Source organism: Triticum aestivum, chromosome 1D (assembly GCF_018294505.1).
Source record: "Triticum aestivum cultivar Chinese Spring chromosome 1D, IWGSC CS RefSeq v2.1, whole genome shotgun sequence".
Taxonomy (NCBI): Eukaryota; Viridiplantae; Streptophyta; class Magnoliopsida; order Poales; family Poaceae; genus Triticum; species Triticum aestivum.
This window is the reverse complement of record NC_057796.1, coordinates 315,475,024-315,499,519: the sequence shown is the minus strand read 5'-3', so window position 1 is coordinate 315,499,519 and position 24,496 is coordinate 315,475,024. Positions and strand designations below refer to the sequence as shown.

The window sequence follows — 24,496 nt, the reverse complement described above, 5'->3', positions numbered from 1 at the left end:
GTTGGCCAATAAATAGTACAATACTACTTTTCCGCAGTCCATGAAGTGACTATCCAATCTTTCTGTGTCTATTTTCAAATGACACAGCATGTAGTGACTATACTATTCTCGTGCACTTCAACCAAAATTGCAGTCACTTTGTGTGTTTGCCAAATAGCAACGGGCAGACATCTCTGTCTGCACAAATATCAAGCAGCTAGTAAACAAATACCCCAACTTGTATTTTCGGTTTAAACATGTCTCTTCCGCTTAGCATCTGTCATGTTTTGCACTAGACAATTTGATACAGTCATGTTTTGCCCTGGACAATTTCATACTGAATTGATTTGCTGGTCCAGAGCAGAAATATAGCGCCTATTCTTCATCAGACCAAGGATATCCATGTTCGCAATGATGAAAGAGGTGAAATCGATACAACCAAAATTGAGCATCCAATCATTGAATCCTGTCATGCACCTCCAATGTAGGTCCACCCTGCCAATAAATTCACATGCAAACCACTAGTATTACTATCTAATGACAGTACAAAAAGAGTAGCAAGATAGTAGCAAACCATGTACCTTCGTAATGAACAGCTCATAGTGCCACCAATTGTATAAAGGTTTGGAAGAAAACATGCTCCTAATGTTGAACCAGTTGGACTTTTTGTGCAGTTCCACTAAAATCGAGCATCCCTGTTTGCATAGATATTGAAAGTGTGATTACTATAAAAGTGGCACTAGTTGAATCATAGACTCACAAATATAAGCATTCCAATTTCTTAATGGGAAAAGGTAGCAAGACTGTTTCTAACCACCTATTTGAAGGAATAAATAAGGCAACAACGGCTGATGTCAGAAAGGCATATATAGTTTTTTCTGAAAGAATGATTGATTCCTGACCTTTCCTCTTTTTTTAAGCATATTTTGTGTAGTTCAACTAAAATAGAATGCCATCACCGCCTTGACAATTCAGTGACACTGTACAAAAGGAAATGACTTAACATTACATCATGATGTCAGTTATGTAGTCGACAGGCATTAGAGACAAACTTACAGACCTCCTCCGATAACATAATGAACATTAATTTTAACAAAGGTGTGACTATCTTTACCGGGATAATTTGAGTGAACTCTACACCCTCTGTTCCTTAATATAAGACGTTTTCTCGGTTCAATTTAAAGTACCCAAACGCCTAGTATTTAGAAAAACAGGTAGTAGTTTTCTTGAGCACATATCTGGAAAAGCTTTCCACACTTTATTTATGTCCATACGCTAATGCAACACCATTCGAAATTTCGAATACTATAAATATACACTAATCCAGTGGCTAGTGCAACAGTAGAGTAGTTATTTTATTACAGGTTACAGTACAATGGTTTTACTGAACATATTTCAATAAAATCTAGCACTGGAAGATTTCTATAAGAATTAACAATACAAAATGTAAAGGTAACACGTTTCAGCATTGGTACACTATAAATATCATTTCGAACTCGGGGGGGGGGGGCCTTAAAAATTGCTATCCCAATCTTGATAATCGATCAAACATAAAAGCTTGATCGAACGAATCAAGAGAACAGCCGGAGGAGGAGGTGCCCACTCTTGACCTTTCCTCTTGTCTTCATAATTTTTTGTGCAGTTTAACCAAAATAAAATGACATCAGCGCCTTGGCATTTTGGTGACACTGTACAAAAAAGTTAACTTATCTCATGAAAGTGAGGTATGTAATCTATAAGCATTAACAGTGCAAAAATCTGAAGGTAGTAACAAGTTTCATCGTCGGTATACTGGCTGTGCAACAACATTAGAATGCCTTAGCTGATTTTTTTAATACATCCACAATCAACAGCTAACCCTGAAATAATCTAGTGACATTAAATGGCATTGCTTAAATTTATCGGTGGCATTAGACTAAGTGCGGCATTAGTTAAATGTGGCATCACTTTAGCAGTAGCATTGCTTGACTTAACTGCTGGCGTTATACTAACAGCAAAAAAGTGACAATAAGAGCATGGGAGGCCCATTCGGACAGTGGGCGCACCAGTACGATGTACCTCCATAGACGCATAGAATGGTGAGGGAGGTATGGTTGTCCAGAGCAATAAATATCCAGGCAGCATATGTGGATTACGTCCCATTTTTGTTCTGTTTTCGTCTGCGTGACCAGCAGAGCAAAGGATAGCAAATTGGGAAGATGGTGGAGTGGAAAAAGATCCACATGCAGCGACGTGGCAGATGGGGCAATAGAACAAGGGTATGGTTCGAAAAGAGGTAGCATACCTGAGGGTCGGCGGGAAGTGGCTTCGCTCGTGGTCGTCGTCCTCCGCACGCACTACGGCAACGAGCTTGGGGATGGAGGCCATCCCACGCGGGCGCTAGGTCTGAGAGGACGGACTTGTCGTCAGTGCGTGACCTCGCTCGCCGACGACGAGTGCGTCAACGCTGCACATCCTTTTCTTCCCCGGCGGATCTGTGACCACCGGTGAGGAGGGAGAGAGGCCGTCTTTTTTAGATCTAGAGAGAGGGTGATAGTGTGAGAAGCAAGTGGGCAGCCCTTAGCAAGAAAGCTCTGAAGCTCCAGCCTATATATCTTTTTTATACTACTAGTACTAGAGGTGGAGTAGTGGTAGAGTAGTTTATATTTTCTCTGCAAACAGTACCAGTTAGTCGTGCTTCAAAACTGAACGACACACCATTAAAAAAATAAAGGTCGATAACTAATGCGGCACCTGCTACCTCTTGAGCATGCGTTGGTTTTTCCTTGAAGAGGAAAGGGTGATGCAACAAAGTAGCGTAAGTTTTTCCCTCAGTTTTTGAGAATCAAGGTATCAATCCAGTAGAAGGCCACACGCAAGTCCCTCCACTACCAAGGAAAACCTTATACACAGAAGTTTATCAGTAGCGCGGTTTAAAAATGGGCGCTACTGCTAATTAGTAGTAGCGAGGGGTATAAAAACCGCGCTACTACTAAGTTGATAGTAGTAGCGAGTGGTATAAACCCGCACCGCTACTAAATGGTCTCCAACAATACCCCTGGGATAGGCCATAGTAGTAGCGCTACTACTTAGTAAGTAGTAGTAGGGCAGGTAAGACCCCACGCTACTACTAAGCGTGTCCACCCCGGCCCGATCCACACTCCCACACCACCAACCGTCCCACACCACCCACCCCCCGTCTTTCTAAAAAAAAACCACGCAGCCCGATCCAGATCCCCAACCTCCTCTCCTCTCCCAACCCACTCGCCGCCGGCCTCCCTTCCACCTCCTCTCCTCCGTCCGTCCACCCCCATGCCCCCCGCCGCGTGCGCCACGCCGGCGGCCGCGCGCCCGCTGCTCCCCGTCTCGCGCCGCTGCCCGCTGCAGCTGAGGGACGGCAACGCGGCGGCCTCCCTGTCCTTGGGCGGCGCCGCCCTTGCAAAATCGAAGGCGAAGGCACCGGCGGCTGCCGCGTCGCCGCCGTCGGTGAGGTCGTATGCTGCCAGGGTTGACGCGGAGAGCAGGGCGGCGGCGGTGGCGAGGGAGAAGGAGGTGTCGCTGGCAGAGGAGCTGGAGAAGGTGCGGGAGCGGCGGGGACGGGTCATGGCGGAGCTGATGCGCCTCATCGAGATGCAGTGGGTATGCGTCTTCCCTCTGTTCTGATTCCGTTTGGTAGTTCTTCTGGCGCCCGGTTCTGAATGTCAATGGTGATTTAGTTCTATGTCTTTTCCCCAAATCCTAATTCCCGTTCTCGGCTGCTATCCTGCTACATCAAGGCTTCGGCAGCCCGCCGGCTGCGAATCGCCGCCGCACGCCAGCCCGCTGCGTCTGCTGCATCTACTGCATTATGAATCAGTTTGAAAAAGAAACTGGAGTGTTTGTTGAGAAATTATTTCTCATGGCAGAGTCCTAATTTTTGTTGGCTTTTGCAGGTCTCAATTATCTGTATTCGGTGGTGAAACACTGAAACTAGAGATACAGTGGAGTGACTTTCCTGTAGAGGGAATTAGGGAGGTTTATTCTGATGAGATTATTTCCCATGAGATATAGACACGATGCAAAACCAAGGTATGCTCATGCGCATAATTCATACCCTAGTAAGTACAGATATGTAGCAATAGTGAGGGAGTGGTGCATGTCTTAATTCATTAAGCCACTGTGAAATTACTATTAATTAAGATAGTACAGCAGGCACTAGTAATAGTGCTGCTGTTGCTGATATTGCCATTGCCACATTTCACTGCACTCGTATACGCGCACTTTGATTATCTGTGCCACTTTTTTGCCTGTCTAACGAGCACATATTTTAGTAAAAACTGGAGGAGCGCAGAGTTCTCGTGATGTGCATTATGCCCCTTCTCATGATGTGCGCTACCCTCAGGGCCAGCGCATAATGCGATGAGCGCCAATGAACAGACAAACGGTAAACTGTTGGCTGCTGCCGAAGGAGCAAGCAATGTTCAGTTCCGACAAGTGATAAAGTGGTATTCCGACGAGTGTTCTGACTTGTCTGATGATGTGCAGATTTTGATTGCCTTGTGAACTTGATTAAGATTATCAGATGTTAAGTCATTCAACCATGTGTTTGCGTGCCATGTAAATTTCCATTGCCATGGGGTTAACCTGTTTGTACAAATTAAAGTAACTTGATTAAGGTGTTAAATCTGTCAAGCGGTCAGTCACAGTACTGTGCAGTCAGCCATGTCCTGATTTAGAGAAGTAACATTTTTTTTGAAATAGTAGAACATGCAGTCCTTTTACAAATGAAAGAGAGGCAAAGAAAGTGTTGAACAAGAACAACTATCAGCACAACATGTTGTGAGTTGCACATCCTTTTTTGCATTCATTTTGAAAAATGACCCCTTCTTAGTTGCTTGTCACGCTCGGCCACTGGTTGCAGGTCTATGTTCCGGTGGAATCGTTGATTTCTAAGGAGGAGAGGAAGAGAATACAGGGGACTGCGTCTTCAGATTCTCAGGTAAATGCTCTGCTCCTCGTTTTTATTTTCACATCACTGATTGGCAAAAATTGTGCTTGTGTCTAACACATGCTTAAATTCATCGAGAAACAAAATGTTTGTGATCTGAATCTCACATGCTTAAATTCGTTGAGAAATCAGGATCCTATACTTCATTAATTTGCCTAGACGAAATACTTATTATTATGATTTGTAATTCCATTCACATGTTTCACGGTCCGGTCATAGTGGCTTCAAGCTTTATTTTTAACCTTCTTGCAGTAATGGATAATGGAACATATAAAAGCTGCTAGAGTACCCGCCATCCCAGCGCCATCTCCGTTTCGAACGATTCCTGTACGCTCGATCTGCCTCGCTGGCTCGTTTTTACGGCGCTGTAAAAAATCCAGCCACTCGTTTATCTGCACATTGTGCTCTTCTGCATAAGTGAATGACTGGTGGGCCTCCTTTTCTCACGGGCCCAGTTTTGCGGTGTGTCTCGCGTGTACGCTGCGTGCGAAAAGAGGGGATCCGCATAGAGCGTGGGGTTCGCACGGTAAAACCAAGCCACCAATCCCCTCGAGCCCTGCCTCCTCTCCTCTCCCTCCCCTCCCCTTCTCTCGCCGCCATCGCCCGTCGCTATAGCCCTGCGTCCCCTCCTCCCCTCCCCCCACTTCAATCGTCGCCGTCGCGCGTCACTTTCTTCGCCCGCATTCGTTCCGACGGCGGCGGCGGCGGCGACCTGCACGCCAAGGGCGATGGCGGTGGCGTTCGATCTGATGCAGCGCCATGGAGAGAGGAAAGGAAATAGAGGAGGGCGAAAGAGAGAGGAAAAAGGAGATGGAGGTGCGTTGGCTGACGTGAGAGGGTCATCGGCCTGGAAGGACGCGGACGGCAGCGGCTTGGACCAACGGTGTCCTGGCTTTGGGAGCTGCGCATCGAGCGACGACGACCACATCTGCCGCCATCACCAAGGTGAGCTTCAACCCCCCCCCCCCCCCCCCTCTCTCTCCGAGCCGGATTTGTTGGTGAGGTGTTCCACGGTGAGGTATGAAGAGACGATGTACCATCTTCTGCATAAAAGTAGTTTTTCTTTCTTCATGTGATTATTTTGGGATCTAGCTCTATGCAGCCACTTTTCTAGATTAACTTTAGAAAATGGTGGCAGCAATTGGTTGAATGGTTGAAGCAGTAGTCAATTTGGTTCATATGCTTTGAATAAAATTGTGTTCATAGATCATGTTATGCACTTTGAATGAAATTGTGTTCAATATACCAAGGACATTAAGAATTCGATTCATAAATGCAGCCAAGATGCAGAGCGGTGGTGGACGACGGCAGCCTGCTCCCAAGTTGCAGGTGATGTTGCGAGATAGCAGTATACCAAGGGTTCTAAGAATTTGATTCATAAATGCAGCCAAGATGCGGAGCGGTGGTCGACGGCGGCGGCCTGCTCCCAAGTTGCAGGTGAGAAAATAATGTGGCGGTTGTTGGTTTGCATAAATACTGATCGACGCATTGTGAGAATATTTTGTGAGGTATCCTGATTGGCATATCACAAGCTGCTAATGTTGTTCAACCAGGTGTGTGCGTGGACATCTTCATGATTACTGATCACAAATGAACACACATATCTTCTCTCGAAATTCTGAGTGTTGAGACTTGAGATTGGTGGCTCATTGTTTCTGTATTCAAATACTGATGAATCAACACTTCCAAAAGATATGTAAGTTCAGTCATCATCTCTGACTCTATGCTGTATATCAAAGGTGTTTCATTTCTCAAGCCACTGTTTGGTCTGTGTACAATATGTGCTTCCTCTTTGTAGGTCAGTCAAATTGATAGGATAATGTATGATCATGCTTTGTATAGAGCTGACCTCACATGGAACGTCCTATCCATCTTAAACTTCACCCAGGCTTGTTACACTTGACCCTTTAATTTCCTAGAAAATTTCGTCTTTGCTTGTGCAAATATTGTTTTATTTGTCATACTCTTATACATTGAAGTTACATTTTGTCCTACAGACTGATGGCCAAAGAAGATTGGGGAAGTTCCACTATGTTCCTACAGACTGTTGGCCAAAAAAGATTTGGGGGAAAATAGCTCTGGAGAAGGATTGAGATGAAAATGGGATTGGGATCTCACTTCGCAATGCATTGAAGAATCATGGTAGAACTTTTTATATTGCTGACTGAGATGGCGATTAGGATTTATTGCTTTTTACTAATTTTTTATTTTTTCTACTTTGCTCAGATAATTTATACAGGCTGTTCTTTCTTTAGTACCAATGAATAACTTGGTTACACAATATACTTGAAGATTGCAGTAGGAACAAAATGCTTAGCAGACCAAACTAATTAGGTAAGCTGAGAACTGATTGTCTAACCCTAGAATAATTGGTTGCCAGTCATAGAATCATCTTGTACTGTTGTACATAACTAATTTTGATTTCAACTTTGGTGTGGTCATGTAGCTTTGAAGTTTCCTGGAGACAGACTACTCTTGCATCATTATGTGCAACCCACAGGGATCTCGCTCGGTGAGACAAGCACACCTATGCCACATCTTTACATGTAAGTTTGTTTTGCTTAGCCATGGACAGTGAGGTCCCCCTTCTCTGATTCTTCATTCCCAGTTCATTTATTTATTTGATATCAATATCTTTACTATAGGATTTATGTCCTTGCCAACTCTACAATTGTTAATTGCACACTCAGAGTCTGGATATTGAATTAGCTACTTTTGCGATCCCTGGACTACACGAGTCAATAGAGCTGATGTTCATCAGTATTTCTGGATTGCCCATCTTTCAGCTGAGTTAAGGCTTTTTCTATTGTCTGCAAATGAAAATTATTTGATGTACCCCTGGTATGATAAAAGAAGAGATTGCCCTTTTCCTTTGTAAAATTTTCCACACATGATGTTGTCGAGGATGATTTCAGAATTTATATGCTCATTGGTTCCATTACTCCTTTCCCCATTAACTCATATTAGACAGTGGTGTATAAAGGTTGCACCTGACTCTGTTTTCCAAGGAAATACAAATGAAGTTATATTACTTGCAACCTGCGACCCCTCTTCGCTAAACAAGAAAAGTAAAAATGATAACCTATCATGCAGTAAAATTACGTGGCTGATCTCTGTTTTGTGCATGTTCGGTTGGGATTATGAGTTGTTCTACTTCCCTTAAGAGAGTTTATTTTCCTCTCATGAGATGCATACTTATATTTCTGGAATAAATGAATCTTTTGGGTTGTAACCTGTTCTTAGTAACGATGCCTTACCATCTGCCTTCTCCTCTCCTTTATGTTGTTTTTTCTAAATTATTTCTATGGACTACTACCATAACTTGTTGGTTTAGTTTAGGTGTCTAGGAAGAATTTGCAGTCTTGCAGATGAATCATGATATCAGGTTTAGGCATGCACATGGCCACTAATCACAAAAAATGATATCTGATAAAGCCATCATCATGTCATGTAATTACTTGCAGAACAACTATATTGTTTTTTGGGGCGGTAAAGCAGAAATGATAGGACTCTGCAAGTCATGTGAGTGTTGTTTGATTATTTACTTTCTCAAGTGCGTGGATGTCGTTAGCATGTTTAGTATACGCACGGAGATATGCAAAGTGTGAAAATGGTTTCCTGGGAACGTCAGGTTTTTTTTCTCCTCGGAACGAACGAAACGTTCGCCAGGGAGCGATCACCCCACCGAACGTTTTTGGTCGATCTGGGGGAGGAGCTGGACCGAACGATTCGCCCCAGGCCCCCACGCGAACAGTTGCCCCTGCAGGCAAAAACAAAACTTTGACTAGGCCTTTACAGCCTCCAATTAGGCTAAAAAATGGCCCTGTTTTTTGTGACGCCTCAACACTTGGATCATCGCTCGAGGTTATCGCTTTTGAGTTTCAGGTGATAGGTTATTTTTAATTGATTTTTTGGAAATCATGATGCTAAATATATGGATTGTGTCAGTTAGCTAATCTATTGGCTCTTTGATGTGTATGATGACATGATGGCAATGAAAATACATTTTCGAACTGAAAGTATTTGTGTAGTTTAATTTTGACAGAGTATAGGAGCATACTCAATGTCTTCCGCTTTGTGTATGATGGCGGCTTTTCTTGCTTATAGTAATCAGCTAAATAAATATGTGGGCATTTAAAAATATCTTTGCAATTAGGCCAGGCGTGAGAAAAAATTCAAAGACGACGATCTCTTTTGGTGTATTTCTATTCTCCCTGTTCCAAATCTTTTTGTTTGGATGCCACTGGCACACCACATGTTGTTCTGAAGATATCATGCTATGGGACTTTTCAGCAGAACCTAAACAAAAGGAAGCTATGGTGTTACTTGCATCTCAGTTTTCACATTCTTCTCAGGTTTCACAAAAACATAAACATGATTGGATGGGTGTCCTTGCCTGCGACCTCGCTGTCTCCAACCCATCCACAGGTATTGCAACTCCTTGCCATCCAATTTATTCACTGTTCGTCCTCTCTGCTGTGATTTGGCGGTTGAAATCAATTCGTCTGGATAGGGAGGAGCAATTCAGTAATCATTTACGCACCATGTATACTTCATTTTATTTCATGTATAACCTGTATATAATAAGAAAGAAAAGTGGGGTAGCTCCTCCGTTTCAGTGCTTTAGCCTGAAAAATACTGAGTTTACCTTCAGATAATTTGAGTGATGCTGATATGATAGTTAACCATATAACCTCCATTTCATGTATAACATTACTTGAAAATTTATAGCATGTGGACCACCACAAAGAATAATCTCCCTTTAGATAATTTGAGTGGATGCCCATTTGATAGCCAATTATGCTAATAACGAGGGTGTCCGGACCAAGCTGCATGCCTCCAAGATCGCCTTTTTATAGCGGTATCACGACGACCTGTGTATTTCCCGTGATAGAAATTGTGATACACCTTCCTTTAGGTGCATTTTCATTCAGATGGTGATCCAGGTTTATTGGAGCAGTACATGCTAACCACCAATGTGTTTTCTGATCTTTAGTACAAGGCTTTACCAAACTATCAATTGAAGTGCAGGTCAACCAAAACTTCATATACATAGGCTGAAAGATGAAAACTAAAGACCATGGAAAAGATCACACCATCTTTTATCCCTGAAAAAAAACTGCATGGTCACTTGACTTTATAGACAACATGCTGCACTATTAACTTTGGTTTAACTGATCGATAATGCCTCCTTGTTATTAGCTATATACTAAGGAACATGCCTGTGAGTATATACTTAGGCTATGTATGTGAGACCAGATTGTTAACATAATACACTTAGTGAACCCCTAATTTATGTTGTTCCTATGCTTTGGGAGACTGCAGCTGACATCCTCAAAAAAAATACCTGCTTAACAATCGTTCCCGCTTTTCTTTACTTGAAACTGTTACTCTGCTCTAGGTTCAAGGATCTGTGATAGGTGTATTTAGTTTTCCTATGGCGATGGCACATGTAAATTAAACCATCTATTGTGTTCTGCATTCTATGCCATTGCCCATGGTCATTATGTATTTGCTATGAATGTATGCTCGGTGTTGTTTGTAAGTTGGATCTTCCTAAAAACCAGAGGATGTATTTTTTCGCCGGAAATAAACCGTGTATTGTCAGACTTAGTTGAATAACTCCCAGATTTTACCTACTTCATTGTTTTTGTGACAATCACAGGTTGTTTGATAATAGGCCTAAAAACCAAGATAAACTGATGTTTTCACACCTTTGCTTTGCATCTGTGTTGACCAGAAGAAATTGCTTACAGGGTACCTTTCTTACAAAACCTTTCCTTTGCAATTGTATCAATTTACTTTTGATACCAAACTTTTGTTCTAACCTCATTGGCAAACCTGATTACCTGATCCAATTACTTACCTGTGTAAAGTGCAAACTTGTGTGCTCACTACCTATTCTTCTCTTATTGGAGATGCATTCACCTGCATTCCATTCAAGTAACGGATAGATAGTTGTTGCTAATTCTATTCATGGTGATTGCAGGCATGGTTAACCTATCCTTTGTGTAGTATGAATATTATACACACTCTTTTCATTTCTGTTTCCCCCTCCTAAACCATTTATTCTGTCTACCGCGGGTTGCTTGCTATCCTCTCATCGTGTCTATTGGTGTAGTATCGCATATCCTCTCTCGAAGAGATGAGATAAGGATTACAGGGCTACCAACTGAGTTCTACGGCTCACCTCTGGAAGACATCCTGAGTCATTATTTTGCATGCTAGAGAACAACAACTATCATGTTGGTGATTTCCCTGATATTTGGTTCTACAAGTGTGTCATATGGACCAATGAAAGAAAATATATTCCGGAGATAATAACTATATGGGCTACTCCAAATGGTCTGACAGTGGAACCAACACCTTTTATAGGCCTTCAAGTACCTGTGGAAGTCTACCATGCAAGCATTATCCGATGATGACACTGCTTTTTCGTACATATCATCTTAAGACCGCGGTCAAACTAAGAAGATGCCTAAATAAGCTGTGAGGCAGCCTATATATAAGTGTATTTCTATGAACTGACCTAAGTCATTCTACTATCTGTAAACCAATTTAAGTCATTCTACTATTTGTAAATCAGTTTAAGTCATTCTACTATCTGCAATACAGTCCACACTGCATTATCTTTCCATCTACATTTCTTACTTACTCACCACTAACATTGCTTCTAACTCGCTTTTTGCGCCAATGGCGCAACCGGGTCATCTAGTTACAAAAACATTCCTCAATTCCTCTATGGCTTAAGCCCATCTCAGATGGAAATGTTTAAAACTGACGACAACCCTTATAATCGGCAGTCAAAGAAAGTTACAGAGGTTAGTGAGATTATCCATTACTGCAGTTACATTACTGAAAATAAATGGTGGCATCCAGTGCTATAAGTGACACTCTCAAATTCATTCCAAAGTACTCCAGACTCCAAAGCATGTCCTTTTCATCCATTCATGTTAGCAGCGAGCAAGGCCATGGCATCTTTCTTTCCCCTAGAAGTTTAAAGAATCCAATTAGTCATTGACAAATACTTTAGGACAAATAGTTGATGGTGTATATGTGTAACACGTGGAGAATATCAATGTAAGACATGATATGAGTTGGTGCAGCAGGTTCATTTGTTTGTAGCTATTACATAGGCGATCTCTTGTTAATAGAAATCACTCACTTTTTCCTTTTCGTATATTTATTCCCGTAGCTACTGTACAGCACAACATGCAAGGAAATATATGTCTGCTGAAATTTAATTTTATTTGTTCTTTACAGAAATCTTGGATTCATAAATGGGAGAAGCATGGAAAGTGTTGCCATGTTGTCGGCTCAGCTAAAGTCCTTAATCATGAGGAGATGGGACATGTCGATTGTTAGAGTACAGTTGACAGGTGCATTTTGTGAAATTCTAGCCAAAAGATTGATCATGCTTGCCTCCTTGTTCTTTTCAGTTCAAATAAATGTTCCTTTTCTTATTGAATCCAAAGTAGCTAGCGGAGATCAAGTGAAAGGCTGTTGATTGTCCCAAAGTTCTTTCCTCTACAAAAGAGTGTAATCTTAACCAATGATTGTTTCCAACATGCAAGGACGTGACCACACAAATTTATATATCTTAATCTCATATGCTATCAAGCTTTTAAAGTGCAGTTACCAAGCACCGCTTTTATTTAAGGAAGAAGTTGCTGATTTTTTTATTTAAATAGTTGATACCTAACTAGGTGAACGAGAAAATTTCTTTTCCCTATTCGTGCATGTTTGCTAGTACTATTTGGTTGAACTGATGCAATTTGCGTACTAACAAGTTTTCACTTTCCCGACGTGGGCGCAGAGGTGATCGACGCTGACTTCGCCGCGAAGCCTTGTTGCCACGTCGCACAGATGATCGTCCAGGTGATTTCGACGTCGGAGGTCGCCGAGGTGGAGGACCTTGACGCCACCGTCCGGGGGAGGGAGGATTCGAGTCCACCGACGTCTGAACTCCGAGCCTAGGTAGATACATCTAGAGAAGTGGTCTGTTTAGGTTGGTGGTAGACCACTAGGGAAGGTACCCACCTTACGATGATGGTTGTGTGTGTCTGATGTTAAATGGAATCTCGAGATGGTTCTGTGACATGTTAAATGGAATATTGAGATGGTTCAGTGACATTCGTTTGTTTTGCATTGGACATATTACTAGTCATGAATACTACATCTAATTATTATTATTTTTAATTCCTAAATTGTTAGTAGTAGCGTAGGGAGGAAACTGAGCGCTACTAGCATATAGGATATTAGTAGCGTTGGTTGTTTACCCACGCTACTACTTTTTCATTAGTAATAGGGCGTGTATGTAATAGCAATAGCGTGGGTGGCACACGCTACTACTAACAAAGTTAGTAGTAGCGCGGGTTTAACCCACGCTACCACTAACTATTAGCTGTAGCGCTATACTAGTAGCGCGGGTACCCGCGCTGCTAGTAGCCATTTTACCCGCGCTACTAGTAGCCTTTTTTCTAGTAGTGCTCGTACCTACACAAACAAATAAGAACCTTGCAACCAACGCGATAAAGGGGTTGTCAATCCCTACACGACCACTTGCAAAAGTGAGACCTGATAGAGATGATAAGATAATATTTTTGGTATTTTTATGATAAAGATTAGAAGTAAAGAAAGCAAAATAAACGGCGATAGAAATAGCTTGTTGACGGGAGATTAATATGATGGAAAATAGACCCGGGGGCCATAGGTTTCACTAGTGGCTTCTCTCAAGATAGCATAAGTATTATGGTGGGTGAACAAATTATTGTCAAGCAATTGATAGAAAATTGCATAATTATGAGAATATCTAGGCATGATCATGTATATAGGCATCACGTCCGTGACAAGTAGACCGACTCCTGCGTGCATCTACTACTATTACTCCATACATCGACCGCTATCCAGCATGCATCTAGAGTATTAAGTTCATAAGAACAGAATAACGCATTAGGCAAGATGACATGATGTAGAGGGATAAACTCAAGCAATATGATATAAACCCCATCTTTTTATCCTCGATGGCAGCAATACAATACGTGTCGTTTCCCCTACTGTCACTGGGATCGAGCACCGCATGATTGAACCCAAAGCTAAGCACTTCTCCCATTGCAAGAAAGATCAATCTAGTAGGCCAAACCAAACTGATAATTCGAAGAGACTTGCAAAGATAACCAATCATACATAAAAGAATTCAGAGAAGATTCAAATATTGTTCATAGATAATCTTGATCATAAACCCACAATTCATCGGATCTCGACAAACACACCGCAAAAAGAGTTATATCGAATAGATCTCCAAGAAGATCGAGGAGAACTTTGTATTGAGATTCAAAGAGAGAGAAGAAGCCATCTAGCTAATAACTATGGACCCGAAGGTCTGTGGTAAACTACTCACACATCATCGGAGAGGCTATGGTGTTGATGTAGAAGCCCTCCGTGATCGATGCCCCCTCCGGCAGAGCGCCGGAAAAGGCCCAAGATGGGATCTCACGGGTACAGAAGGTTGCGGCGGTGGAACTAGGTTTTCGTGGTGCTCATCGATGGTTTCGGGGTACGTAGGTATATATAGGAGGCATAAGTAGGTCGGTGGAGCCATGAGGGGCCCACGAGGGTGGAGGGCACGCCTAGGGGGGTAGGCGCCCCCCTGCCTCGTCGCCTCCTCGTATGTTTCTTGACGTCCACTCAAAGTCCTCTGGATCACGTTTGTTCCAAAAATAACTCTTCAGAAGGTTTCATTCCGTTTGGACTCCGTTTGATATTCCTTTTCCGCGGAACACTGAAATAGGCAAAAAACAACAATTTGCGCTGGGCCTTGGGTTAATAGGTTAGTCCCAAAAATAATATAAAAGTGTATAAATAAGCCCATTAAACATCCAAAACAGAATATATAATAGCATGGAGCAATAAAAAATTATAGATACGTTGGAGACGTATCAAGCATCCCCAAGCTTAATTCCTGCTCGTCCTCGAGTAGGTAAATGATAAAAACAGAATTTTTGATGTGGAATGCTACTTAGCATATTCTTCAATGTATTTCTCTTTATTGTGGCATGAATGTTCAGATCCGAAAGATTCAAGATAAAAGTTTAATATTGACATGAAAATAATAATACTTCAAGCATACTAGCAAAGCAATCATGTCTTCTCAAAATAACATGGCCAAAGAAAGTTATCCCTACAAAATCATATAGTCTGGCTATGCTCTATCTTCACCACACAAAGTATTTAAATCATGCACAACCCCGATGACAAGCCAAGCAATTGTTTCATACTTTTGATGTTCTCAAACTTTTTCAATCTTCACGCAATATATGAGCGTGAGCCATGGACATAGCACTATAGGTGGAATAGAATGGTGGTTGTGGAGAAGACAAAAAGGGAGAAGATAGTCTCACATCAACTAGGCGTATCAATGGGATATGGAGATGCCCATCAATAGATATCAATGTGAGTGAGTAGGGAATACGATGCAATGGATGCACTAGAGCTATAAGTGTATGAAAGCTCAACAAAAGAAACTAAGTGGGTGTGCATCCAACTCGCTTGCTCATGAAGACCTAGGGCATTCTGAGGAAGCCCATCATTGGAATAAAGCCAAGTTCTATAATGTAAAGTTCCCACTAGTATATGAAAGTGACAACATAGGAGACTCTTTATCATGAAGATCATGGTGCTACTTTGAAGCACAAGTGTGGAAAAAGGATAGTAACATTGTCCCTTCTCTCTTTTTCTCTCATTTTTTTATTTGGGCCTTTTTTTGGGCCTCTTTTCTTTCTTTCTTTTTTCGTCCAGAGTCTCATCCCAACTTATGGGGGAATCATAGTCTCCATCATCCTTTCCTCACATGGGACAATGCTCTAATAATGATCATCACACTTTTATTTACTTACAACTCAAGAATTACAACTCGATACTTAGAACATAATATGACTCTATGTGAATGCCTCTGGCGGTGTACCGGGATATGCAATGAATCAAGAGTGACATGTATGAAAGAATTATAAAGGTGGCTTTGCCACAAATACGATGTCAACTATATGATCATGCGAAGCAATATGACAATGATGAAGCGTGTCATAATAAATGGAACGGTGGTAAGTTGCATGGCAATATATCTCAGAATGGCTATGGAAATGCCATAATAGGTAGGTATGGTGGCTGTTTTGAGGAAGGTATATGGTGGGTATATGATACCGGCGAAAGGTGCGCGGTATTAGGGAGGCTAGCAATGGTGGAAGGGTGAGAGTGCGTATAATCCATGGACTCAACATTAGTCACAAAGAACTCACATACTTATTGCAAAAATCTATTAGTTATCGAAACGAAGTACTAAGCGCATGCTCCTAGGGGGATAGATTGGTAGGAAAAGACCATCGCTCACCCCCGACCGCCACTCATAAGGAAGACAATCAATAAATAAATCATGCTCCGACTTCATCACATAACGGTTCACCATACGTGCATGCTACGGGAATCACAAACTTTAGAACAAGTATTTCTCAAATTCACAACTACTCAACTAGCATGACTCTAATATCACCATCTTCATATTTCAAAACAATTATCAAGTATCAAACTTCTCTTAGTATTCAATGCACTTTATAGTTTTTATCTTGGATGCTTATCATATTAGGACGAATTTTATAACCAAAGCAAATTACCATGCTGTTCTAAAGAACTCTCAAAATAATATAAGTGAAGCATGAGATATCAATAATTTCGAAAATATAACCACCACCGTGCTCTAAAAGATATAAGTGAAGCACTAGAGCAAAATTGTTTAGCTCAAAAGATATAAGTGAATCACATAGAGTATTCTAATAAATTCCGAATAATGTGTGTCTCTCTCAAAAGGTGTGTACAGCAAGGATGATTGTGGTGAACTAAAAAGCAAAGACTCAAATCATACAAGACACTCCAATCAAAACACATATCATGTGGTGAATAAAAATATAGCTTCAAGTAAAGTTACCGATGAACGAAGACAAAAGAGGGGATGCCTTCCGGGGCATCCCCAAGCTTAGGCTTTTTGGTGTCCTTGGATTTTACCTTGGGGTGCCTTGGGCATCCCCAAGCTTAGGCTCTTGCCACTCCTTGTTCCATAACCCATCAAATCTTTACCCAAAACTTGAAAACTTCACAACACAAAACTTAACAGAAAATCTCGTGAGCTCCGTTAGCGAAAGAAAGCAAAACACCACTTCAAGGTACTGTAATGAACTCATTCTTTATTTATATTTGTGTTAATCCTACTGTATTCCAACTTTTATATGGTTCATAAGCTCCATTACTAGCCATAGATTCATCAAAATAAGCAAACACACGTGAAAAACAGAATCTGTCAAAAACAGAACAGTCTGTAGTAATCTGTAACTAACGCAAACTTCTGGAACTCCAAAAATTCTAAAATAAATTGCTGAACGTGAGGAATTTATCTATTAATCATCCTCAAAAAGAATCAACTAAATAGAACTCTTCAGTAAAAGGTTGTAGCTAATCTCGTGAGCGCTAAAGTTTCTGTTTTTATAGCAAGATCGCAAAGACTTTCCCCAAGTCTTCCCAAAGGTTCTACTTGGCACAAACACTAATTAAAACATAAAATCATATCTAAACAGAAGCTAGATGGATCATTTATTCCTAAACAGAACCAAAAAGCAAGAAACTAAAATAAAATTGGGTTGCCTCCCAACAAGCGCTATCGTTTATCGCCCCTAGCTAGGCATTGATAATTTCGATGATGCTCACATGAAAGACAAGAATTGAAGCACAAAGAGAGCATCATAAAGCATATGAAAAACACATCTAAGTCTAACATACTTCCTATGCATAGGCATCTTATAGGCAAACAAATTATCATAGCAAGCAAAAACTAGCATATGCGAGGATGAGGAAAGAAACAATAGCAATCTCAACATAACGAGAGGTAATTTAGCAACATGAAAATTTCTACAACCATATTTTCCTCTCTCATAATAATTACATGTGGGATCATAAGAAAATTTAACAAAATAGCTATCACATAAAGTATTTTCAACACGATCCACATGCATGCGAAGTTGACACTCTTCCAAAATAGTGGGATCAACATTAACTAAAGTCATGACCTCTCCAAACCCACTTTTATCAAAAAATTCATAAGATTGAACATTTTCCAAATATGTGGGATCTAAAGTTGACACTCTTCCAAACCCACTTTCAATATTATTGCAAACATTATTATCAATCTCATATTCATCACGGGGAGTAAGTGAATTTTCAAGATCGTAAGAAGAATCACCCCAATCATGATCATTGCAACAAGTAGAGGACATAGCAAAACTAGCATCCCCAAGCTTAGGGTTTTGCATATTATTAGCATAATTTACATCAATAGAATTTATAATAAAATCATTGCAATCATGCTTTTTATTCAAAGATCTACCGTGAATCGCTTCATAAAGTACTTCATCACAATTTTCAGATTCACGAATTTCAAGCAAAACCTCATAAAGATAATCTAGTGCACTCAACTCACTAGCAATAGGTTCATCATAATTGGATCTCTTAAAGAGATTAGCAAGTGGATGAGGATCCATAAACTCTTAGCAAGTGAAGATGCAAGCAAAAAGAAGGCACATGGTAACACAAGATTGAACGGAGGAAGGGCGAATAAAACGGCAAGGATGAAGTGGGGGAGAGGAAAACGAGAGGCAATGGGAAAATAATGTAATGCGAGGGATAAGAGTTTGTGATGGGTACTTGGTATGTCTTGACTTGTGCGTAGACTCCCCGGCAACGGCGCCAGAAATCCTTCTTGCTACCTCTTGAGCATGCGTTGGTTTTCCCTTGAAGAGGAAAGGGTGATGCAGCAAAGTAGCGTAAGTATTTCCCTCAGTTTTTGAGAACCAAGGTATCTATCCAGTAGGAGGCCACACGCAGGTCCCTCGTACCTACACAAACAAATAAGAACCTTGCAACCAACGCGATAAAGGGGTTGTCAATCCCTTCACGGCCACTTGCAAAAGTGAGATCTGATAGAGATGATAAGATAATATTTTTGGTATTTTTATGATAAAGATTAAAAGTAAAGAAAGCAAAATAAACGGCGATAGAAATAGCTTGTTGACGGGAGATTAATATGATGGAAAATAGACCCGGGGGCCATAGGTTTCACTAGTGGCTTCTCTCAAGATAGCATAAGTATTACGGTGGGTGAACAAATTATAGTCGAGCAATTGATAAAAAAGTGCATAATTATGAGAATATCTAGGCATGATCATGTATATAGGCATCACGTCCGTGACAAGTAGACCGACTCCTTTCTGCATCTACTACTATTACTCCACACATCGACCGCTATCCAGCATGCATCTAGAGTATTAAGTTCATAAGAACAGAGTAACGCATTAGGCAAGATGACATGATGTAGAGGGATAAACTCAAGCAATATGATATAAACCCCATCTTTTTATCCTCGATGGCAACAATACAATACGTGTCGTTTCCCCTACTGTCACTGGGATCGAGCACCGCATGATTGAACCCAAAGCTAAGCACTTCTCCCATTGCAAGAAAGATCAATCTAGTAGGCCAAAGCAAACTGATAATTCGAAGAGACTTGCAAAGATAACCAATCATACATAAAAGAATTCAGAGAAGATTCAAATATTGTTCATAGATAATCTTGATCATAAACCCACAATTCATCGGATCTCGACAAACACACCGCAAAAAGAGTTACATCAAATAGATCTCCAAGAAGATCGAGGAGAACTTTGTATTGAGATTCAAAGAGAGAGAAGAAGCCATCTAGCTAATAACTATGGACCCGAAGGTCTGTGGTAAACTACTCACACATCATCGGAGAGGCTATGGTGTTGATGTAGAAGCCCTCCGTGATCAATGCCCCCTCCGGCAGAGCGCCGAAAAGGCCCCAAGATGGGATCTCACGGGTACAGAAGGTTGCGGCGGTGGAATTAGGTTTTCGTGGTGCTCCTCGATGGTTTCGGGGTACGTAGGTATATATAGGAGGAATAAGTAGGTCGGTGGAGCCACGAGGGGCCCACGAGGGTGGAGGGCGCGCCTAGGGGGGTAGGCGCGCCCCCTGCCTCGTCGCCTCCTTGTATGTTTCTTGACGTCCACTCCAAGTCCTCTGGATCACGTTTGTTCCAAAAATAACTCTCCCGCCGTTTTCATTCCGTTTGGACTCCGTTTGATATTCCTTTTCTGCGAAACACTGAAATAGGCAAAAAAAACAGCAATTTGCACTAGGCCTTGGGTTAATAGGTTAGTCCCAAAAATTATATAAAAGTGTATAAATAAGCCCATTAAACATCCAAAACAGAATATATAATAGCATGGAGCAATCAAAAATTATAGATACGTTGGAGACGTATCAGCACCTCGGGCCAACGCGGCCAGATCGCATTTTGCACGAGAAATTACACACCATGTTTCGTTGACATGTGGTCCCATTCCAACATGTCAGTGAGACGACGACGAGTCCTTTTGTACAATTTCCGAAAGGACGTGTAGGCCGGGGCGCCTCTTCGTGTACGGTGGCAAACTGGCAACCGTCCACTGACTCTTCGCCTTTCCCTCTCGATTTGGAACTGCTGTCGCACGCTCTTCCTCCCTCCTCCATTTGCCTTCACCCTTCCTTCTTCCATTGTTTGATCGTCTTCTCCATGGAGGGAACAAGCCGGAAATGACCCCGTTATTCTTGCCCCGATCTAAAAGATGACGTGGTGGGGGAACTCATTGATCGGTGCGACGTCATCACCTCGGCTAGCATGGCAGGTTCATTCAAGACCATTCTCGACTCAACTAATAACATCATTACAAGTTGATCTCCCTTATCTTCTTTGCTATAAGCCTGTTCGCATGGGCGCGGAGGACGGAGGCCTCGCCTTGTGCAAGTTGATGTCGCTTGATAACGATACGTGTGATGTCAAGATGCCATCGCTTCAGGGTAAGGCCTGGGCTGGCGCAGTTGTTTATATTGGGTACAATTGCGAGTGGGAACTTGTGAATGTGTACACTCGTCAGCGGATTCCACTTCCAAAAATCTCTGAGTGCCCTGAGGTTGAGCACACAGATGATCTACGTACGTTCAAATACGATCATGGTGACTGTCGTCTACGGAAGATAGAAATTTGTCGAGTTCCCAACCGCTCTTGGAATTACAAGAACTATCAAGTTGTTGCTATCTTCGACAAGCTTGTTGCCGTCGTTACTGATTCCACGGTTCGTCCATGGATATTGCTCAAAAATCAGTTTCTGTACACGGATGAGTACTGTGATGCAATTGAATACGAGGATCTTGTGTTTGCTTCCACCACTCGTGGCACTGTTTTTGCATGGGATCCTCGTAGTTTTGGTACGTTTGTCTTCCACAGTAATTATAATTGTTTCATCCACATGCATGCGGGTTAGCAAGTTTCCCTTTACTAATTAACCTTCTTGTGTTTCCAAGGTCATGTGAACATTCCACCACCTATACTTGAAAAAATTATAACCAAGGGGGAGATGATGATGGTGATGATCACGAGCATGAGGACGAGCAGAACTTATATACTCAGTGGCTCCTGGCAACTAATTCTGATGGATCACCTCTTCTTGTCTGTATACAGTGCACTGATATTGTTACTACTGAGGGAGCAGGTGTTGTCTCCCATGGTCGCCCTCTCCGGACCTATTCCAACACCCGTTGCAGGGTATTCGGGATGGATACTAGTGTGCGAGCGGCAACACCTTCTCCCTGGTACAGTATTGATAGTCTTGGAGCAAACTCGCTCTTCCTTGGACCAAACTATCCGATGATGGTTAAAGGCGATCCAGCCGCTGTTAACACAACGTTACTACCATTTATGAGAAGCAACTTTATCTATACCTCGGACATTGCGGTGGTTCCCTACCCTGCTCCTGATATATGCCGCTTTAGCCTGGATGATCAGTCCCGCGTTGCTCTCGGTATTGACAATAGCTAGCCCTTCCCAGAGCACCTATGGTTCAAAGCAAGCGTTTCCAACGCCAAGGATTGGTTGAGTTGAAGTTCATTTCATTGCTTGTTATTTGTTGTGTGATGAAAACTTCAGTATTTACTAGAATGTTTTGTTGGAAATAATCTATAATCCAACATGTATCATCGTTGTCGTTGTGTGTTGATGACTTGTTGTATGTAATGAATGGTACATTTGCAAATGCGTGTCCTAGACTCAATTTATGAATGGTTTTCGAGTCACTTCTTCGAGTGTGAGTACCGTAGTAGTATAGCCAGCATCCGGTTAGTATATGAAGTTGCCACATCACATAGAGCCAACCTAATATTGGAGTACCAGATCTGAGATGCCACGTGTACCAGATGAATGACTCCAAGTTCGACCACCGTGATGCTAGGTGCGAGCCGAGGAACACTGTTGGAGAGACCCCCTCATAATTTTCCTACATTGGTCGTTTGATTCATAGGATAGAATGCTATAGGATTTTTTTCCTATGTAATCATGTTTTTATTGGCAATCTAGCATCCACTCCAACTTTTGTTTCACTTCCTTTGATCCTACGAAGAGAGTACTTGCTCTAAATGATGTGCCGCTGCAAGAGCCGCCTATATTAATTAACCATGCTCTAAAAAGGTGGACCAGCTTTGGCTATAGTAGTACTGTACTAGGTTAGTAGGTGACCTTGCGCTTGGCTCTTCTCCTCTTCCGGAAGTCAAACAATAATGATGGTACTACTTCTGGCAATCTGACACCAAATGAACTGCTGCACGTCCACCGCTTGTAAGCAAAAGTTTCTCCTCGTGCTGCGAGCCACCGCGCATGCGTTGGCGAGGGAGAAGGCGTAGTAAGCAAGCTTCTCGTCGTTCTGCCAGTTGACGGGACACATCAAAGTTACGTATTTATTAGTACTCTCTTCAAACAGGGCCGACCATGTCCATGGCTACCATCCCGTGCTCTGTCATTGAGTACGTGCACTATTCACGTGCCATCGAGGAGAAAAAATATTGCGTAGTACTAGGTGCCATCGAAGTGCACGACTCACTTACGCACTGCATATCTCCATTTTCTTGCATGACACGCCACCTTGATGCCAGATGTCCCGCGTGTCATGGAGGCATATAGTATGATTTTGTAAAATGGAGGCATATAGATGTCCCGCGTGCCGGCAACAGGATGAACAAAGCTCATGTCTTAAACGAAAGAGTGGAAGAACATAGATTCCCGACGACCGAGAAGGAGCTACAAACCTCGGGGTGGAGCGTCTGCACTCATAGTATTTTATATTATTCAGCGATATAAAATCAACCAAATCTCTCCACGTTCCTATACCATTCTATAGTATGAGAATAACTTTGAACGTAAGCCATTGATTCACTCCATCCAATGGTCATAGTTGGAAAATCCAAACAAAACCAAGCTTTGGATCAACTCTTTTTTCGAGATCAACTCTTTTAGCACTTAGATTGTTGCCGCCTGCTCACCAAGCCCACCTATATATTCGCTCACGTGTGATGACCACAGGAGCTATCCACTCAGATTGTATGTTAAAAAAATAAAGGTCGATAACTAATGCGGGACCTCGGGCCAACGCGGCCAGATCGCATTTTGCACGAGAAATTACACACCATGTTTCGTTGACATGTGGTCCCGTTCCAACATGTGAGTGAGACGACGGCGAGTCCTTTTGTACAATTTCCGAAAGGACGTGTAGGCCGGGGCGCCCCTTCGTGTACCGTGGCAAACTGGCAACCGTCCACCGACTCTTCGCCTTTCCCTCTCGATTTGGAACTGCCGTCGCACGCTCTTCCTCCCTCCTCCATTTGCCTTCACCCTTCCTTCTGCCATTGTTCGATCGTCTTCTCCATGGAGAGAACAAGCCAGAAACAACCCCGTTATTCTTGCCTCGATCTGAAAGATGACGTGGTGGGGGAACTCATTGATCGGTGCGACGCCATCACCTCGGCTAGCATGGCAGGTTCGTTCAAGACCATTCTCGACTCAACTAATAACATCATTACAAGGAACCCAAGGGTCCAGGAGCAGTTTGATCTCCCTTATCTTCTTTGCTATAAGCCTGTTCGCATGGGTGCGGACGACGGAGGCCTTGCCTTGTGCAAGTTGATGCCGCTTGATAACGATACATGTGATGTCAAGATGCCATCGCTTCAGGGTAAGGCCTGGGCTGGCGCAAATGGAGATTGGGTTGTTTATATCGGGTACAATTGCGAGTGGGAACTTGTGAATGTGTACACTCGTTAGCGGATTCCACTTCCAAAAATCTTCGAGTGCCCTGAGGTTGAGCACAGAGATGATCTACGTACGTTCAAATACGATCATGGTGACTGTCGTCTATGGAAGATAGCATTTTGTCGAGTTCCCAACCGCTCTTGGAATTACAAGAACTATCAAGTTGTTGCTATCTTCGACAAGCTTGTTGCCGTCCTTCGTGGTTCGACTGGATGGATATTGCTCAAAAATCAGTTTCTATACACGGATGTGTACTGTGATGCAATTCAATACGAGGGTCTTGTGTTTGCTGCCACCACTCGTGGCACTGTTTTTGCAT

General features: G+C 42.3%; 1 protein-coding gene across 49 annotated transcripts; it reads left to right on the top strand.

Annotated features, from left to right (window-relative positions):
• The first annotated feature begins 3,127 nt into the window (after nt 1–3,127).
• On the top strand, nt 3,128–13,078 carry LOC123181714 (N-myc 2 proto-oncogene protein). Of its 49 annotated transcripts, none has more exons than XR_006491837.1 (13): nt 3,128–3,597; nt 3,891–4,026; nt 4,269–4,776; nt 4,859–4,936; nt 5,198–5,272; nt 5,401–5,890; nt 6,225–6,382; nt 6,499–6,641; nt 6,943–7,087; nt 7,392–7,491; nt 7,591–11,766; nt 12,209–12,324; nt 12,762–13,078. XR_006491837.1 is itself a non-coding variant. In XM_044594038.1 (2 exons), the coding sequence occupies exons 1-2, from the start codon at nt 3,271–3,273 to the stop codon at nt 3,915–3,917; spliced, it is 354 nt and encodes a 117-aa protein (XP_044449973.1). In that variant the 5' UTR covers nt 3,128–3,270; the 3' UTR covers nt 3,918–3,924. The 49 variants fall into 49 exon arrangements, 1 of the variants encoding a protein (XP_044449973.1); XR_006491856.1 differs by lacking the exons at nt 5,198–5,272; nt 5,401–5,890 and having other exon boundaries at nt 4,269–4,936; nt 7,591–7,786; nt 9,301–9,373; nt 10,611–10,702; nt 11,661–11,766; XR_006491848.1 differs by having other exon boundaries at nt 4,702–4,776; nt 5,198–5,890.
• The last annotated feature ends 11,418 nt before the right edge of the window (nt 13,079–24,496 follow it).

Excerpts from the sequence above, each read along its gene's own strand:
- LOC123181714 (XM_044594038.1), top strand. The coding sequence starts at position 3,271 with ATGCCCCCCGCCGCGTGCGCCACGCCGGCGGCCGCGCGCCCGCTGCTC. Across the intron at positions 3,598-3,890 it reads GCCTCATCGAGATGCAGTGG|GTCTCAATTATCTGTATTCG; the intron begins GTATGCGTCTTC and ends TGGCTTTTGCAG.